Raw genomic sequence first — 20,345 nt, forward strand, 5'->3', positions numbered from 1 at the left:
TATTTTGGTATAGTAGCTACAGACATTAGGCAGAAATGGCTAAGATTAAATAATTTCAAAAATAAAAAAATAACCTTATCATAAAGGAATTTTAGTAATTTATTTTAAGAAAACTCTTCATTAATATACGATTCCTTCATATAATCATTACTTTAAATTTTACATTGCCTATTTCCCCTTGCTTATACAAAGCTCTTTTTGGCTCCTCTGCATTAAATGAGTATTACTGATGCTGCAGGAAAACATTGATTGAAAATGGCCCATAATTGTATATACAACCTTTTGAAAAACTTTTAAGTTGTTACTTTAACATCTTTTAACTTTAATTTTTTTTCCTTCCATATCTATATTGTTTAATGGTTTTGGCAAATGGAATTCTGAGGCCCAGCATTTGTGAAAAGCTATCATTTATATGAAAGAACAAGATAGTGGTTGGAGGTAGATGACCATGTTAATGGGAACAGACTTTTTCATAGGGCTTCTAGCGATACGCCAAGGGATAATGGTTTTAAACTAAAAGAGGGTAGATTCAGACTAGGTATAAGGAAGAAATTTTTTATAGTGGGGGTGGTGAAACACTGGACCAGGTTGCCCAGAGAGGTGGTAGATGCCCCATCCCTGGAAACATTCAAGGTCAGGCTGGACGGGGCTCTGAGCAACCTGATCTAGTTGAAGATGTCCCTGCTCATTGCAGGGGGGTTGAACTAGATGACCTTTAAAGGTCCCTTCCAACCCAAATCATTCTATGATTCTATGACTTTTTACTGAATTAAAATACACAGTTGTGATTGGGGTTTTGGGAGACTTGTCTTATTTTGGTTTTGGAGGTTTTTTTTAGAAACCGAGAGAGGTGAGGGGGATCACAAGCCAGTTGTTAGGACTCTACTCTTTCAAACACTGCACTATTTAAAGTATTAAAATTGATGTATTCTTACAGTCTGCAGACTTATTGTTAAAAATGCATGGGTACATGCATAGTTAAATACTCTAACAAACCATGACACACAGTTTAAGTGGTTCTTCTGTTACTGTACATAGTTAGCAGTGTTCATAGTTAGAAAAGTTAGCATGCCTTAGCCAATTTTGCTCAAACGCTTTTTCCAGTTTGCTATGTGTATTGGAAGGAGTGGTGATGGTGGTGGTTTTTTTTCTTTTAAACTAACTATGATGCGACCTGTGATGATGTATTCTGTGTTAGCAGCTAGGCAGTGCATTGTTTCTTTCTTCAGGTTTAACAGTGTTTGAAACTGGACAAAGGAAAATTGAAAAAAGGAAGAAATTCAAGGAGAATGATGCATCTAATATTGATGGTTTTCTGGGACCATGGGCAAAGTATGTTGATGAAAAAGAAGTAGCCAAGCCATCAGAAGTAAGTACTACTTTAACACAATAGATACAAATTGTTAGTATATTGCAGTGGTTTTAACAGAGATCCAGCTGCACTAGTAGTTTTTCCAAGCAGAAGATCCATGCTATGCTTTAGGGTGATAGAAACATTTCAGGTGATATGTCCAAATAAGGTGTTCTGAATATTCTGCATTCAATTACTTGCAAGACTGTTTGGAAATAAAATTAATGGTATCTGTGTGTAGTGTGTAGAGTCTGATTAAAAGATGTTTATAAACAGAAGCAGCTTGAAAAGAACCGAAAGTAAAACTTGTTTAAAAAAAAAAAGAAAAAAACAAACAGAAAAACAATTATCCCCCCAAAAACCCCTCTCCAACCGACAAACATCCTTCTTACTCAGTCAGTGATGCTTAGCTGTAGTCTATGAATAAAAAGGTAGTATTTAATTCTTTTCAGTGTACATAGCTTTTTAAATTATTCTGGTTTTGGTAAAGATACTCTCTTTATTGATGCTTAGAAATATTTCTTATCTCATTTAGCAAATAAATGTGTTCTTAATAGTAAGTAAACGGTAGTGCAGTTCTGGATTTTGTTATGTGATTCTTAATGCTGAATTTTTAAAAGTCAAGATCATGTTTTATTTTACCAGGAAGAACAGAAAGAGTTGGATGAAATAACAGCTAAGAGGCAGAAGAGAGGAAAACTAGAAGATGATAAACCTGGAGAGGAGAAGACTATATTACATGGTAATGGCATCTTCCTGCTTGTTCTCATTTTCTTGCTCACCGTGTTTTCTTGCCTGCTGTGTTAATTAGTAAGGATGGCAGACAGCCTCAGCAGTTCTGCGGAGGCATCTTGATGTTTCTGTATTGGAGATAATAGCGCTCACATGAGTAAGCATAAAGGACAGGGAAAAAAAGCTTCATACTGTGCAGAGCAGCGTGGAAATGTCATCTTTCAGGGTACTGGTTTTATTTATTTATTTTTAATGGTACTACACACACATATCCTTTTCCTATTTTACAGAGCAAACATTTTAAAATTATGAGTTTGGCTTAGTTTCAACTTTAGAATTACTGCAGTTTTATGTGTCAGTACTTTCATCAGCAGGTAGTGCTTTGAGTTATGGCTTACATACAATTTAGAAAATCACTTGGACTTTATACTTCCTCAATTCTTAATGTAAATGTTCTTGCTGTCATACTATGAATAATTGTGTATCAAATAATTACCCTATGGAAGCCTATAGCATGTGGTACCTTCAAAGAAAATGGTTTGGCAACTAAGTAAGTAAAGTGAAGTGAGTTTTGGAAACTGTTCTTTCAACTCTGCATGCAAAACAGTCCTGCCTTATATTGCTTGGCACAGATAGTTAGGTAAACCAAGTCTCTCTTTGTTTACCACTTTCTACACTCAGGCTCACATGCACAAGCTGGAGCATCCTTTCTTATATGCATTAAAGAATAAGTGGCTATGAGATATGAATTGATGACATTAGTACTTCATTCTGTTTATATGTCGTAGATGATGACAATATTTATTGAGTAGTGGCAAGCATAACAAATCTGAAATTTTAGCATTGAGCCTTCTATAGAATCATTATTTTGTATCCAACTTTCATGGTCTCTACCTGAAGTCTCACAGTGAAAGACCTTACAAGATAAACTTCAATTTTTTCAAACAGAAACATTCCAGAAATATGCCATTTTGTAGACATGTATAAGCATTGATGCTGTGCAGGAGGTCACTTGTACAACCAAAACTGCCATAACAATATCCCAGAAACTGAGAAATTAATTTAATCAGTGCACAGTTTAATATCACGGCTATCCAACACAAGTCTACTCTGAAATATCTGTTTCCATGCACAATGCATCCCTGCATGTCTGACTGTCCGATCACTTTTTAAATCTAGTTAAAGAGCAGCTGTTGGCTACTGCTGACAAATACTGGTTCACACTGGCCAAATGGATCTTTTTTTCTCCCGTTTGTAATTCTGTTGATGTGACTGACACAGCACAGAGTTGGCTGGAATGTGAATTGCAACCAAATGCCAGCATTAGAGTTGCACATTATAGTCTGTGTACAGTTAGTACAAGCAAACCCTTGTTGGCCAGAGGAACTCTCTTGCTGTTTGATGATGAGTAAGGTGTGTAGGGGGGAGATTGTCTTAATGTTCAGATTATCAGATTCCAAGCAGACTTTGCTGAAATGACTTAATTTGAGCTCAACTGATGTCATATAAGATTCCACATCTGTGTCCTATGAAGTGGATTTTTCTTTTTTCTCCCACCCACCCATCCCCCTCCCACTTCACAGCAGAGCAGCTGTGTTGAGAAGACCTTAATTGTGTGTGGCTGTTGAGCCTTTCGAAGATTACAACCTCTTAAAATACAGGCTTTGGGATTCTCAGAACTCTATTGTTTTCCTTTTCAGTTAAGGAAATGTATGACTATCAGGGGAGATCTTATCTTCATGTCCCTCAAGATGTTGGAGTTAATCTACGTTCTACAGTGCCACCTGAGAAGTGCTATCTTCCAAAGAAACAAATCCATGTGTGGTCTGGACATACAAAGGTAGGAAGTCGTGTTTGTGAGCGTGCATCATAAAAACCCACTTCACTTTGTGTCTGAAGCTGATAACTTCCTTCTGCTGATACTTCAGTTTTATAGGAGTATTTTTGTCTTTACCACATTATGCATGTAATTAGTTGCATTACGTGCTCACACAAGGTGTTTGCCTGCTCAAATGCAGTTGTTTACCTGCATATACTTTTTCGTGACCATAGTGACTTCCTGACCTCCTTTAAAGGGACAAATATTATTCAGTGAATTCTGTGGGATTTGGAGTTATTTCCTAAACTACCCCGTGAATAAGAGTAAGGCTAATTCTAGAGATCCCTGAAAATGTTTTTTTTAATAGTAAAAGTACTTAAGGGCTATTTCATATCAAACTTACAAAAAGTTACATAGGTTTTGTGATTATGATGCATCAGCACTATGGGATTCCCAAATACAGCTATTACCTTTGAGAGGTCTGTTTTGTTAAGAGTTTTCTTTGATGATGCTACTTAACATTTACAGTTTCTTCTTGTGCCAGAGCCTGTAACTATATGCATAATTTTGGTATTAAAAAAGTGTTTCACTGCTCAGATTTGTAAAGCCTATACTCAATTTGCTGCTTCTTTTGTCTCTAATTTTCAGTATTGCTTGAAGGAATATGCTGTGCTGCAATGGACAGCACTTTAATGATATCTGAAAGATGGGAGAAAGGAGGACACAGAAACGCTTATAGCTTTTACCCTTTTTGAGTGGAGTCATAGCTCTGAACTCTTCTTCAATGATTGCTGCATCGAAGAGCTTGTAGATGCAACTATCAGTGCTTTCAAGAATAACATCTCCTCCCCAAAGTTCTAGTTACTCCTCTGCCTATTATCTATTGGAACAGACTGATGCACAAAATAGCTTTTTTCTTCAAACAAGAGATGAATAATGATATCGATGAGAGAAGCAAAAGAAAGATGTGCTGACAAATCTAGAAAAGCTGGGGGATATAAGTAGACAATAATAGGGAGGATAAAGCACCCAACTCCAACCAGGGGTGGGAGGAACTGGATGGAATATGAACAGAGTAATAGACATGAAATGGCAAGAAGGACATCAAACCATGAATACTTGGCGGTTCTTTGGACTTCCTCTGCAAGGAGTACCTGAAATACAGATAGATGGGAAGATGCTATGCCCAGGGAATCTGAGTTCAGTGGGTAGAAGCCACTGGTAGTATAAGTAAGAAATGGAGCTGGCCATAAATTTTTTTTGTGGAAAACTTCCTCACCTGGCCTACCTGAAAAGGCTTGTTATACAGAAACGGTCGCCCAAACCCACAATTTGTATTTCTTTGCTGTGTTTACCACAGTAATGGTGTAAGTGTTGAAGGAGGGTATATGTACAGCTGTTGAAGTGAATCAATTTGTTGCCAATAACAATTGTTCAAAACACATTGCTGTTTTTAAAATGCAATGTCAGTAGGTTGTTTCTTTTCAAGATACAGTATCTGTATATTTTATGAAGATAAGCTTTAGCTTTTTGCTTAGAAAAGAGGGCAAGTGAACTGAGGAAATATCTAGATGCTCCACTTACTGTTTAACTATGTCCTTATTTACAGGGTGTCAGTGCAGTTAGATTGTTTCCTCTCTCTGGGCATATACTGTTGTCTTGCTCTATGGATTGCAAAATTAAGGTGAGTTATTTTTCTATTTTCATGTATATATATTTTATATCATCATTGAATATAGACAATGCGTTTTAGAATACTTAAACATTTGGTACTTCTACCAAATACCTTTTGTCTGTGTTACTTTTATTTTTCTCACTTGATTTTTAAATAACACATTCGTTGGAACAAAGATCAAAATAATACACAAGACTGTGGGTGTTAGAACAGTGTTAATCATTTAGTAATAGCATTTAGAAGGTCACAAGTTCCTCAGGTTATTGCCTTTGTTATTATAATAATCTGTTTTCTGTGAAGCCTAGTTTTACAACTAGCAATAGGTTTCTGCTGAAGTGTTTTACTGAAGCATTTGTGGTCTTGAACTAATCTCATTTTAGTCCAGCGTACATCATATTATGATAATTTTTTTTTTTAACTAGCAAAACCTTAGGGCTTTAAAGTTGAAATATAGTATGGAGTTTTTAGTTCTTTTAAGGGGGGTTTGCTAACAATAAGGTGACAGAGCATTCTTGTGAATTCCTAGGTATATAATTGTGATTAATCAGTAGATGTCATACATTTGTAATTAATTTCTTAAAAGATGTTGCCATACATGTTTGCGCTTAATTTCAGTTAATCATTATTGTTTAACAATTGACATTTTTTCTCCCCATCCCTTTTTTTTTTCCAAGCTATGGGAAGTATATGGTGATCGAAGATGTCTACGCACATTTATTGGTAATAGCCTTTTTTTTTAAGCTGATGTATATTTAAAACAACTTCATGGAAGGATATGATTTAGGTTAGCTTAGTAATTTATCATAGGGAGGACTTGTGGGCATCCAAGGCAAATGGTATTCAGTATAAGCTTGCCAATAAGAATTGAAAAAGGTGCAAGTTTTTATTAAACCTTTGTCATTATTCCAAGCAATTCAACGTTGATGTGTAACACCTTACAACCCTTAAAACAAAACATTAGTGTACTGCAGTCATCAATACTTCATGCAAGTCTCCTTTCCAAAGGCAAAATTGTGAGTTAAATTGCCCCATCTTCATGTTGAGAACAGCAGCCCTCTGTATTTACGCAGTGAGGGCATCTCGTCGTCTGATGATCCCACCTTAAATAGGTGGTCTCTTCTGTATTGAGTTTCTAGTGCAAAAGCATGGGAATTTTTTTTTAGGTTCAGGTGCCGCCTTTGTTCATGTAATAGGTGCTTTTTAAAGCAGATAGCTGAGAGAGAGAGAAATGCAAACTTCCTAGCAGCCTTGAATGCAGAACAAAAGCAGCTGACTCTCCTTTTGAAATGGGAACATTTCTAGAACACTGAGTGAATATATGTTGAGTAACAACAAAGAAGTCTTTTTTCACCTAATATTTCTGATGACAGCAGTGTGGTGAAGATGATGGCTCAGAAAAGGTTCTCCTTCAATAGACTGTTCTTTCTGAACAGTTGAACTGTTTTTCTCAAAAGGTCCTTATTATCAACCAGATTCGCCTGCTGTTTTGCTATATTTAAATTACTGTGCCAGTATTTTAACTAAAGAGATCTCCTACTAGTCTGATGCAGTGGTCAGATGAAAGTATTGGGGTTGGGGGGCAGCAAAGTTAACACCAGGTGAAAGCATTCTTAATTTTCTGATCTAATACTTCCCATATTTTGTACCTGTTTTCTAATTTTAAATGTTTCTCCTTTAAATGTATCTCCTGTAGTGTTTGTCTCTCCTCTTTTTCATTAGGTGTTGACATTTGTTACAGCGTTTTAAACTTCTCTTGCAGCTCTTAACTGTGACCAGAACAATCTTTGAAGCCAACAGTACTTAAAGTTCTGCTTGTACATCAATTTTTGAATGATGCGCAGTGGTTGTTTCTGTGCTATGCTATTGTTTCTATCTCCAGTGCTTTAGAGGTGTGGGGATTTGGGGGATTTATTCTCATCGTTCTTTAGAAGTTACTTTTTCTTTCTCACTTGAATCATTCTTTGCTAGTGCTCATGAAGGACTTCAATAAGCGATTTCCTTGTTCTCTTTGCATTGTTAAAGACTGGAGCATTTAACTTGAATAATGTTTTAAAAAAAAAAAACATTAATTTTAAGCATGAATGGATAAAAGTTTGTCATCGCATTTTTTCTATCTTGTAGGACATAGTAAAGCTGTTCGAGACATCTGTTTTAATAATGCTGGCACTCGCTTTCTTAGTGCTGCATATGACCGCTATCTTAAGCTCTGGGACACTGAAACAGGTAGGCTTGTATTTGTAGATGTTGTTATTTGGCACTATATTTAATTAATAGTAAATATCAAGATATATTATCAGTCAGTCAGGTTGTTTCCAATTATCCTTAATATCATCTTGTAGTTCAGTGTTTAGGCTTTCATTACAGGATGAATAGTCTTTTTTTCGTAAATGTTCTGTTGTTATCTGTAATGGTGCAATTGACACTACCTATACACCTGTATTTCATATACCTTTTTATTTGAGAAGTTTGATTGTTATTTGTAATGCTAGAACAATTTTCAGCAAAAAGACAAAATTTTACCAAATCAGTTAATTGCATGTTTACATTTACAGGCATAAAATTAAGTAATGAAATCACACGTTAGACCTAAATATGCTTAATTTAGAATAATTATTTCATTTGATCTTTCGATTAACCTGAGCTTGAAGAGCACTCCAAATAAGAAACAGTGGTGGAAATTGAGCTGCTGGTATAGGGAGTGGAGGGTAGGTCTAATGCTCTCACAGAACTACCTGGGAGATGCTCTGTAACATTCTGCTCCAAATAGTTTTTTAAGCTAAAAAGATACAGGATAGATTTTGTCAATATTGTTTTAAACTTAAGTCTGTTCCTAAGACAGGAAGTTTCCATGTTTGAAAAGACATTAGCTTTCTTGGTTAGCAGTGCCACTAGTCTCATACAGGTGACAGCCAGAAAGGTGTAAGTCAAATTCTCCAGACTTGAGTCTGAGCACAGTTATTTAGACACCTAAAAAATGTATTGAGCTTTTGGATTAAAACAGGCTCCTGTAAGTTATGGATAACATCCGATAATCAGGGTATTTATGGCTGAGGCTAGGTCAGTGGTTTGTTTTGCAGTTGGATTACTGTTATCCTTTTCTAGGTTTAGGATTGAGGAATTCTTGCCTGAGTTTGTCTCTTGTCAAGAAGACCTCTGATCCTAAGGAGGTGATGCAAAGTCAACAGTCAGCTTGGGATATCCTGACCAGTCCTGATGTCCTTGATACATCCTGATGATATACAGGGTACTGAGCAGTTACATTGTTTGGAAAGCTGTAGTAAAGGTACAGAACAGTTCGTATGTGTATGTGTTTATACAGGTGCATGCATACGAACATGCGAAAGAAAGTATAATCAAAGAGCAGGGTAAATTCTACCCTCTAATCCTCTCAAGGGCTTTAAAAAAAGTATTTCCTGCTGTTAGTAAAGTAAAAGTAAAGGAATGTTTTTTATCAATATCTGGAAAGAACTAATCAGCCCATTGAACTTCCAACCTGACGCACTATCAATGGCTTGTCTGTTGCAGGGCAATGTATTTCAAGATTCACAAACAGGAAGGTTCCTTATTGTGTCAAGTTCAATCCTGACGAAGATAAACAAAATCTCTTTGTTGCAGGAATGTCAGATAAGAAAATTGTGCAGGTATGTCTACTTAATATCTCTTCCTCTAAAAACTATGATATTTAGTAAAAAACAAGGTCTTATTCTGATTTTTTTATTTGTAGTGGGATATTCGAAGTGGTGAGATTGTGCAGGAATACGATAGGCATTTGGGAGCTGTCAACACCATTGTGTTTGTGGATGAAAATAGAAGGTTTGTGAGTACATCTGATGACAAGAGTTTAAGAGTCTGGGAATGGTAAGTTTAAAAATTTGAGGTTTAACTTGTATTTTATGTATATTATGAGCAAACTGAGAAGAGAGTTTATTTTTAACAGTATACGTAGCACATAGGACACTGGAGTGTACTAAGTTCTAGCTAGCTGAGGAAGAGCTGAATTTGAATTTTTACAAATTTTTATGTAATTATATATGCAGTAGCTAAAATGTTTCACAATAAAGTAGAACCAGAACAATCTCAGCTAATTTCTGATAACTGTTGAAGTTGGGCATATAGTCTGCAAGCTCCTGCATACTGCCACTCAGTCTAGTATGGGTCATAGTTCTTAAACATTTTTGTCCAGTAAAAGGAAACATCCTTTCCAAAATCTTACTGTAATACTTTCAATGTCTTTGAAAACATTCTTAATGTCTAATAGTGAATTACTGTCCCTAGCTTACTGTCCTACTGTACTGCAATATTTGAAAACTGTTTTTAAAGCCTACAAGACCTAAATCACTATATGCAAAGTAAAATGTCTTAAATAGCTTCTGTTTTATTGGTGCAGATTTTATATGGGCATTGGGCTGTATTTATTTTTAGCATTTATTATTAATAATTTATCTTAACATTGTATCTCTTAGAATCATTTCTCTAAAGATTTTAATCTTTAAAACCAGTTGTTTCCTATCACGTTGCTGAATACTAACCAACCCACCCTGGCTTACTGCTTGAGACACTTCACAGATTTCCTGCTCCCCCAAAGAAAGTATACAACAGTCCTGTCAGCCTGAACCGCACTGCACTCTATTAGTGATCTCTGTTCTCTCTCCTTTCCGCAAAGGTGTATTAGCCTTTAAATTAACCTTTTGAAGAAATGTCTGCTCTGTTACATTAATGTGTGTCGGTTTTGAAAGCTTTGAACTTGGATGTGCATAATAATATATAATATTTGGCTCATGTATGAAATAGCTAGTTTAGTATACCTTAATTTCTGGTTTTCTGATAGTCTGGGTTCTTTGGCAATCATTGATACCCACAGTATGAATACAATAGGTGACAGAAAAGTGAAAGTCTATCTAAGAAAAACTCGTAAAAAAAACGTAATTTTAAATGGCTTCCAATTTTTAACATATCTGGGGAGAAACCAAATCTCTCCTATCTGAAATGTTTTCCACAAGGTTCTAGGTACTAAGATTTTCAGCTTAGGACTCTTAAGATTTCTCTAGGATTTCAAATTTCTTTTTGAAATAATCACTCCTGTATCTTTAGGTATCCATTTCATTTTGCCGTTCACACATGCAAAGCTGTTGCACAATATGGACACTAGTTCAACAGCTCTGTGACTAATCAGTTCCTTCCTGGCTTTTTTCTTTTTAAAAAAACCTAGACAAGAGACTGCAATCTGTGGTATTTGAATGTTACCCAAGCAGCCAGCAAAACCCTCAGCATGTCTGTGATCGCCTGCTATCATTGCCAATAGCAGCGGTGGTAATGACCAAAGTCTGGGAACCCAGGCTTAGACTAGACATGTAATGCTGTCACCATATGTCACTCCAAGAGAGCCTCTGTTCAGTATTTCATAATTAGACCCATGTATTTACTGAGCTCCTTAAAGAAAAATCTTCACAATATCATATCTGCTAAGGAGTGTCTCCTCTCTGGCGAGTGGGAGGAGGATCTCACTTGCACAAATCTGTTATTTCCTTGAGATTGGATTGCCCTTGTTTTGTGAGCTTTGTGTTGATGGCTGAAATAAATAGCGAAGTGGGTGGATTTAGTCACTTTGTGGGGAAGAGTAGGAAAGGCAAAAAGGTTCTGGCATGGGAACATCGCAACCTGATTGTTCCAGTAGCAGAAGTTTTTTCCTTCTGAAGAAAAAAATATGTACTGAGCTTGCTGTATGCTGAAGAAAGAGCTCCCTTGTTCAGATAATAGGGAACTCAACTGTAGGCAATATTCTGTAATACAGTCATTGGGGATTTTTTTTGGTTTTATAAAAAGCAAATGTAATGCTGTCTTCCTAGGCACGACTTGAAAACCTTTTTCCACAACTTGCCATGATACATGTTAATTGGTCTGTAGGCATATTTCTATAATTTCAAGATCCAGATTTTTACAATGCATTAAAACTAAGTTAATGTATTCAGTACAGAAGCTTTTGGAGCTTGAAAACTTCCATGGCAAATTATTTCGTGCTGCACCTCAAATCCTTTTTTCCTAAGTTCATAAGGAAAATTATTTGCAACTTGGGGTGATTTGGTTACTGCACCTTTTGGCATGTTTCTTCATACGTTCTTCGGCACAATATTTCTTCAGTATCCTACAGGAACAAAGCAGAAGTAATTATGACCTCAGCATGGCCTTAAAAGCCAGTAATTAAAGCTGGTCTAATTGCTTAGTTTCCATTGTCTAGAGGAATTTTGCAGCATGTTTTGTAAACACTTTGACTTGGCCAGAGCTGGTAATGGGATGCCATGTCAGACTTCATCACAGTGAGGAACTTCTCCCCTGAGAATTTAAATCTCCTTTCCCCAGGAGTCCATCCCATGCATAGATGTCAGTGTACACTGAATTGCGGTTGGTTGGTTGCTGAAAGTTCAGACTGCAAGTATAGGCCAGACTCTTGCAGATTAAATGGTTTCTTTAGGAGTCTTAATGGGAGTACTTTAAAATTTGTCTGCTTTTGCATTTCATGTGATTGTATCGTTACAGCAGTGATATTGAAGTTGACATGGGTATCATATTCCGTCTTCTTTCTTCTAGAAATGCAAAATGTTATTTTGTCTTTGTCTGCTTCATATGTGTCTGAGCTACTTGGATAAACAGTTAAATGATTTGGGCAATTGACCTTGGATGTTTTTATTTCCTTTTACCTTCAAGTCAGCTGGCAAACCAAGAACTGTACATTGGCAGCTTAGTTACTATCCTGGCAGGCTTAGGAGGCTTGTCATCTCTGTAAAGCTATAACCCCTCAGCAGGCCTTTTCTCTCCATCGTTCCTGGTAGAGATATGGTAGTCTCCTTAGAGATCTCTTCATGATGTGCAGATCCCACAATTGGATTGGGTTGGGTTTGGGGTTTGGTTTTATTTTTTCTTCTTTCTTTAAAAAGATTTTTCTCTCCCTTGCCTGGGGAAGAAGTTGTATTAAACCCCAGAATATCACGTTTCTAAATCTTGGCTAGCAGATAGTACTTTTGATATTTAAAACTCTTCAGCCTTTGAAATGCTATGAAGTGGGGAAAGGACTTGAAGATCTTTAGATTTAAAAATTTGAACAAACAATATATCACATGTGTTTTGAAGTCAGGCAACCATGACAGCATCTTTCTTGGTAATTTTTTTTAAAGATTTTTTTTTTTTTTTTTTAAGGGAGCAGGCTGATATTACTTATTTAGCAATTTGACTGGCAGGAAATGTGAAACATAAATGTATCTCTTTATTCTGCCTAATAGCTTAATGCACCATATCCTGCAGCTGTCCTAAGTGTGTCTGGTAGGTTTCAACATAAAGCAGAGCTGTCTTGAATAAATTCCAGTAGATAAGCCTGCCTTCATTTGTAAAGGGAGAGAAGGCAGGACAACCTGTGCTGCATTTAAATTTCTCACTGCAGTACGATTCAGCACTGGAGACGCATCTTCTTGATGAGACTTTTTTTTAATGGGGCTTCCAATGGGATTGCTTTTACCTGGCATTGAGGACTCCAGATGACATGTGGGCTGAGGAAGTGCTGAGGAAGTGTGGATGTTGGGAGTTGATCAGGATCTGGCTTTACTGCAGCAATGACCTTGTGTCCTGTTGCAGGTGGGGTTTGAAGCTCTTTGGGTATTGCTTTTTGGGGCATGGGGGGCTGCACTTCCTGTGCTGTCATGTTGGTCAGCCTCAGAGATTATGTGGACTCTCTGGTCCTTTACAGATTTACTGTCCAACAGTAGTCTTAGGTCTGCCTGTTTGGAAGCCAGTTATCCCTGCGTGTGCTCTTATCCACAGAGTGTATTAAGTGGGTTGCCCTTCTTACGCAGAGGGGTGAATGATTTTAACATTTAACTCACAGGAACATGTGTTGCTTCCTGACAACAGAGCAGCTTCTCACCCTGCTGCCCATATGCACTTTACTTAACACTAGATGACGGGAAATAACTTACTCCACAATAAAACAGAATTGTAATTACCTTGCTAATGTCGACCGTATTGCCATCCAGCAAGGCTCGGTCAGCAAGTACAAGGCAGCCACCCACGCTCTCTGCTCCAGTAGTGTCCCAGCAGCTCTTCTACTGTGTGAATTAGACAATGAAGTCATAACCATCCCCTTTGTATTAATTAATGTTGCTACAGAACATTTTGCATGTGTTTTGTGCTGAATACGTTAATCAAATCTATTTTCTGCTGGAGATTTCTTTTGCTTAATGAGAAAGACACGTGCGTGCCTTCCCTTTTTAGCAGTCTTCTAATGTAGGGTATGAGGAATACTGTGAATATGCACAGCCCGTTAGTAATTCAATTTATATAGTCAAAACCAAATGACAGTTCTGCAGAGTAAGGATTAGACTGTACTTGTTTTTTCCCTAGGTCCACATGCTTTTGTACAGGACAGTGTATGTTCTTAACATACACTGGCACAGTCCTGTATGGAATCAAGACCAAGGAGTTCACAGTTCAGTTCAGCTGTGAACATTTGGAATTGGTTGGCATCCCATTTGGGGAGATCAGGACGAAAAGGGCATTGTCAGAGAGACAAGAGAAAGACACTCCTGTTTTATTTTCCTTTAAAAAAAAAAAAAAAGGAAGAAAAGAAAAGGCAGAAATATTCTAGTTAAAACTCAAGTCAGTAAGACATGCCAATAAGACACGTGCATGTATCAGTCTATTCTTGCTACCTGTATAAGAATTTTGTAAGAGCTGCAGTTAAATGGAGGCAATAGAGTATCTTTGTGTTACGGTTTTACACTTAACAATTGGAATTATGATTCTGCTTTAGACTCTGGTTCATTTGATTGGGGTAAATTCACTCTACCAGATGTTATCCTGTAGGTGGCTCCATAGCTGGAGCTCTCTAGATGGGCATTCATCATATTTTTGAGCTTTTGCACATTTTTCCTTTGGACACCACCATACGCTCTCCGTGGTTCAGTGGCTGAGAAAATCAGCTGACTGGAGGCAGCCCTCTGGAAAATCTCCATGTCTTCATCAAACACATACTTCTTCCTTTTGCAGGGACATTCCTGTAGACTTCAAGTACATAGCTGAGCCAAGTATGCATTCGATGCCAGCCGTGACTTTGTCTCCAAATGGTAGGTTAACACTTTACTGCCTTCTTAAGCCTAGTTTACCTAGGCGCATCCTACTGATTATCTCTCTGAGAGATAATGATACTTACAGTAAGCATATCTTACTGATTATAATGTTGCCATTTTACATCCCCCTGCCACCCCACATTACCTCCCCCAAATCAGTATGTGCTTTTATTCCAAGATTGGACAGGATCTGGTTTTGATTTAAAAGTCTTAAGAAGACCAAGTATGTCAAAATGAGGGGTTGCATCAGGATAACTGTATCAATTTAAATTTAGACCTTCATCCAGACAGGACAAAAGGATTCTTTCTTTTCATAGAGCTAGGATGTGCTCTTGGTTGCATTTAAAATATTAAGAGAAACAATGGTGGGAACTGACAATGGCTGCAAAGTACTAAGCAAGTTCAGCAGTCCTTGTGGTGCCACTGTTAAAGCAGAAACTGGTGTTGTACATGATCCTGTTAATGGTGTTCCTTTCTGTTCTGAATATAGCCCAAATAACACTTGCATAAGAGAAATCCCAGATTATCTCAGTGTTAATGTTTCCTGGTGTTCATGTTCTTCAGTTAGAATCAAACAGAAGGAGGATAAAGGTTTAGTGCCTCCAGTAATCAGTGAAAATCCTTCTAACAGGACAAAATCTCTGTTATCTGTTGTAGCCAAAATTAAATAGCTTTAGTGTCAAAATTATTAAAGCATTGCCAGATTTACAGTTATGCTGTAAATTATGCTGAGTCCCATTATACTGAGTAGTGGCTGATCAACTTATTACACAGCTAACGTTTTCAGCCAGCTATCAGCATCAAATTGTCTTTGCTTTGCAGTGTAAATATTTTATTCTTAACAATAGAAGTGGGTTTCTAATATAAAAAGGAAGATTCTGGAGAAAGAGAAGAGCTGCGTTTAAAAATGTTAGCTTCCCAAGCTGGCCTATTTCAACCCCTGTTTCTGAAATTGCACAACTTGCTGTATTCTGATCCAGTTCTTCAGTTCATGTCATTCTTCCACATTGAAATACTGGATTTCTCATTCTTTTTCCAGTTCTGGCTGGCCAGCATTTGAGTATTTGATTTCTGAGATGAGACAGTAAATGATGTTAGGGATGAAGTAGTCATCTTTCAGCTCAAGACATCACCTGTCACGTTAACTAACATTATCTTGACCTACAGTAGTCCAATATTGCACAAAACAAGTTCTTTCAGAATAGTTATGCTACAGATTGTGCCAGACACATCATGCATCATTTTGGAGTTAAATGAGTCCTTTAAAGAAAAGTAAATTGAAAATTTTACAGATATGGAACTTTTCTGCTGAGGGCACTAATTTATGAATCTCATCAATTAAAATCTTTCTCCTAAGCAATGCAGGAAACAGACCTTTTAAAAAGTAGAAGAGGAGAATAACATGCTTGGGGTACCCACTTGATTTGTTTCTTTGGGAGGCTGAAGAAAATCCTCAAATTCCAAGCTAGTAGCTGGAAGTGTGGTCAGATTTAGTCAAGTCAACACATTTTATGTTATCATTGTTTGCGTAAAACACTGTAAAGGCAGTGACGATATGCAGAGTTCAGGACAGAAGTCTCTGTTCTATGGTGTTCTGTAGCACATCATCTTCATTGGATTCTCAAGCAGGAGTTAATGCACTGCTGAGATGCAAAATGAGATAGAGTTCAGATTAGAAAAGCCTGGGTTTTTTTCTTTCACTAAAATATGTTTATTAAATTGTATTCCATTAGGGCAGAGAATACTAAATATTTGCAAAAATTTATAAAGATTTTCAAACTCCTGAGTCTACCTTAGATCTGTTTTTCCGTAAAGAAAAAAGGTGACCATCTTAGAGTACCCACAAAACAAGTAATCAAATATATTGCAGCTAGATGGGGTTTTTTCACATCTCGATTACTTGATTATGTGCACCAGCAAGCTTACTCAGTAGCTTAAAAACTTATTGGTATGTCAGTGGGGTTGGTGCAACACATTGTTATAACAGCCAGAGCTTTTTTAGAGTCCTGAGTGCATTTTGTAGGAATAGGCGTCCCAAATCCTGTCAAACTTAAGGTTTTGCTTCTTGGCAGTTGTACCAGGCAGAAGCAATATCAGCTGCTACCTAGAACCCTGATACATAATGAAAATCTGGATTAAGATAGTGCAAGAAAAGTTATAAAAATCTCTTAAAACTTTCCAGTTGAGTCTCTTTCTTCAGATGCAGCGCTCTGATACCATCTTTGTTTATTGCATTTACAGGGAAGTGGTTGGCTTGCCAGTCGATGGATAACCAAATTCTGATTTTTGGAGCTCAGAACAGATTCAGATTAAACAAAAAGAAAATTTTCAAAGGTCACATGGTAGCTGGCTACGCTTGTCAAGTGGATTTTTCACCTGACATGAGGTAAGTTTTTGTGGGAATGAGCTTCATCTTAAAACTTGCCAGCACAGACACTAAATTTCTTTTTGAATCCTCTGCAACATTCATTGATGCACAGCCATCCTATTAACTCAGCATCAGAGAGAGTTCTCTAGCCAAGCAGCAGAATGGAAAGTTTGCTCTTGTCGTTCAATAGGACTAAGTTATACTCAGCAGTTGCTCTGAGCAACATTTAGAAAACAGTCCATGTAGTCCAGATTCCCCATTCTGCAAAGATGATTTACACTGCTGTTAAGCCATCCAGAGATTTCCCTTGTTTTCCCTAGCCCTGGTGCAGCACAGGAGGCTTCCACTTCTGACTTGCATCCGGCTCTTTTTGTGCGTGGTCTGCAGCACAGGGTCTATTCCCGCAGTATGCACTTGTCTAGAGTACCTGGGATTCAGACTTGCACAGTTTTCCCAATTTGCAGGTCTGCTGTGGGTATCCTCATTTATTGTTCAGAGAACCATCTTTTTTATCCTATTTGCTTAGTAATATGCCCATACATTTACCACTGTATGTACATAAGATATTCATTACTATAAAAACTGGAGAATAACCTCAGCAAAACTGGAGGAAAAAGTGGAGAGAAGTGTCTATAAATTTTAGAGAAACCTCTGGCACTTTCTCTTTTGCTGATGTATTCTCTTTAGTTCCAGTAACACAGTGTATGGTATAATCGCGTTGCTTGGCACATTTACCTCGCAGTTGATGAATCACCTTCTGCAGGACTTGTGCGCTTCAGAGCACAGCATGAATGCTAATTCTTTGGTAGGTATGTTTGCAGACTGTCAGACAGGAAACTCACTGGGTGAAGCTCTTTTCTATTGCTCAATGTAAAAGCATTGTAATACAAGCGGTCTTCACACATGATACAGCTTTTATTTTAATCCTGTTAATATAGCTATGTGATATCTGGAGATGCAGATGGAAAACTTAACATCTGGGACTGGAAGACAACAAAACTCTACAGCAGATTAAAAGCACATGATAAAGTCTGTATCGGTGCAGTGTGGCATCCACACGAAACATCTAAAGTCATTACATGCGGCTGGGATGGTCTTATTAAACTATGGGACTAAAAAGGATGCTACGAAGGTCTAAAGATGTAAGTCCTGCATACATCTGAGATTAGAGTGAATTCTGCTGTAAGGATGGGTAGACATTTGTAATGCTGCAGTTCTCAGCTAGCTGTATATATGCACTAAAAAATGGGAAATCTTCAGAAGACACAACTGAAAGGATATAGTTCTAAATATTACCTCTGAGTATGAGAAGCCGAGGTCATGTGAAGCATGCAGAATCAAGTGTTAGTTTGTCATGTCACTGGTTGTGCAAAACACTCTTGTAAAATGAAATAATTTTAAGAAAAACTATTTTTGTGGTTCTGGCTGTCAGAGATGTGGGGAGTTAAAGGAGAAAACCAGCAATTGTGTAACTCTCTTCCTAAGAAGAAATCTTTGATGTTTACTGCAATAGAGCTGGAAAAGATACATTTGTTTACCTGGTTTTGGGTGGTATTTTGTTGTCCCCAAAATACTTCTACCTTTATAGAACACAAAGCCACTTGCTAAGATCTGTTGATTCACAGTAGAAATAAAGAACTAATCAGAAGGTAGCAGTAGTCAGATAAACTGTATCAACTGAAGACTGTATTCATAAACTCTTGGTTTCTGTCTTTATTTAACAATAGCATCATGCTGATCGCTGAGTTTCGTCTTTGCAAGTACTCCTCAATTTCAGGATTTTGCTTGTAATGGTTGTGTGTTAAGTGTTGTTTTTTTTTCTTCCCATATGCTGTTAAGTTCCAATAAGCATGACATATTAAAAAAAAAAAAAGGTGAATGTCTCTTGTTCAGTTTGGAATACATTGTATTATAAGCCCCATAAAGCTTTTGACAATTTAATGTATATACATGTCACACTTTTTCTCTTTAAAGAACTTATTTTTAATAAATCTTTTTATAAAAAGGCTGCTTATCTTCATTCAATTCTTCTGTCTAGCAGTGTCCATATAAATATTTTTTACCATTTGGTATTTTAATTTGCAGTTGTAGCAGCGTTCAGATAAACTCATTTTTTGCACTGTTCATACAAAACCAATGCAAGCTGGAAGCAAGAGAAAAAAAATCCTTTCAACTCCTTATCCACTCTCTTTTTGAGCACATAATGGAGAAAAAAAGTGTAATGAATTTATCCCATTGATCAGTCTTTAATTACAGTTTTGAATTACACTGTATTGTTTACTATAAATCCAATCACTGCTCATCAATTATAAACAATAGCAAAGGAGTAATTGCCTTAATTGACAGCAGGATAGAAGAGAAGGCACTTCCGTAGATAAGATGTAAAGAAGCTCAAATTGTGTAGACTGAAGGAAATGGGTTGGTTGTTTTATGGGATTTTTTTTGGTTTTGTGGTTTTTGATTATTAACAAGATAATTCTGTTCTTTCAAAGACTACTTGGTAAAGTTAGGCCCTGGTGAGTGAACATGGAGCTTACGTATTTTTAGACCAACTCTCTAAAGCTGAGCTTGAGAGTCTTTCCACTGTCCATTCATGCTGTCGTGTAACTGCACCAAGTTTACATGTTTCTGTTTACTTTCCTGTCTTGGTAGCCTTGTGTACCTGAAAAACTCCACAGACTGTTGTCACAAGCAGTGTACTGGTGGTGACTGGGTATTGCCTACCCTTGCACCGTGCAAGTACTGTGATAGGAAACGGTAGAGCCTGGCGTGAGAGGAAAGAGACGGTCCAGTGTGTCCTGAGGACCGTCTCCTCTGCAGGGAGAGAAGAGGCTGTTCTTGTTTCTTGGCTCTTCAGGGTGCAGGGGGGAGTGAGCTGCTGCCATGTCGCAGAGGGTGAATTTCCAGCGTGGTTCTTTTCACAGGGAAGACTCAACTCCTGAGCTGGGAGTTGAGCTCTGGTGTGCACTGTGCCCCGGGTGCCACTTCAGCAGAAAGTGGGCTGAAATAATTTAGAACAGTTTTCTTCCTTCAAATACATTTCCTAAATAGATATGTGGCAGTATGCCCTGATCATTAACAGCTTTTAAGTACAGGGAATTAGGGAGGAGAGGAGGAATAAAGCAGATAGAAAAACATCTCACAGGAATATGTATTAGCTTCCATATCAGAAACATCTTTCCCAAATGCTTAAAAGCCTTTAAATCGTAATACACAAAATGTTTGGCTCTGTAGTTGGTACTGTGTTTTTCCATGTGTCACCTACCAGGCAGAACTATTTTTTATAT

At 37.3% G+C, this 20,345-nt stretch overlaps 1 protein-coding gene across 1 annotated transcript in view; it reads left to right on the plus strand.

Annotated features, from left to right (window-relative positions):
- The window catches only part of CDC40 (cell division cycle 40), a gene marked incomplete at its 5' end in the record, with an annotated part of 19,356 nt that extends 888 nt beyond the window's left edge, over window positions 1-18,468 (plus strand). Inside the window, 11 exons of the mRNA XM_009573233.1 lie at window positions 1,230-1,369; window positions 1,997-2,093; window positions 3,784-3,923; window positions 5,512-5,586; window positions 6,252-6,297; window positions 7,699-7,800; window positions 9,103-9,218; window positions 9,302-9,435; window positions 14,611-14,687; window positions 16,932-17,076; window positions 17,997-18,468. Of these exons, the coding sequence (XP_009571528.1) occupies window positions 1,230-1,369; window positions 1,997-2,093; window positions 3,784-3,923; window positions 5,512-5,586; window positions 6,252-6,297; window positions 7,699-7,800; window positions 9,103-9,218; window positions 9,302-9,435; window positions 14,611-14,687; window positions 16,932-17,076; window positions 17,997-18,174 (1,250 nt within the window). The remainder of the gene's footprint in view (window positions 1-1,229; window positions 1,370-1,996; window positions 2,094-3,783; window positions 3,924-5,511; window positions 5,587-6,251; window positions 6,298-7,698; window positions 7,801-9,102; window positions 9,219-9,301; window positions 9,436-14,610; window positions 14,688-16,931; window positions 17,077-17,996) is intronic.
- Between the last annotated feature and the right edge of the window lie 1,877 nt (window positions 18,469-20,345).

This window comes from Fulmarus glacialis, unplaced genomic scaffold, assembly GCF_000690835.1.
Source record: "Fulmarus glacialis isolate BGI_N327 unplaced genomic scaffold, ASM69083v1 scaffold46342, whole genome shotgun sequence".
Taxonomy (NCBI): domain Eukaryota; kingdom Metazoa; phylum Chordata; class Aves; order Procellariiformes; family Procellariidae; genus Fulmarus; species Fulmarus glacialis.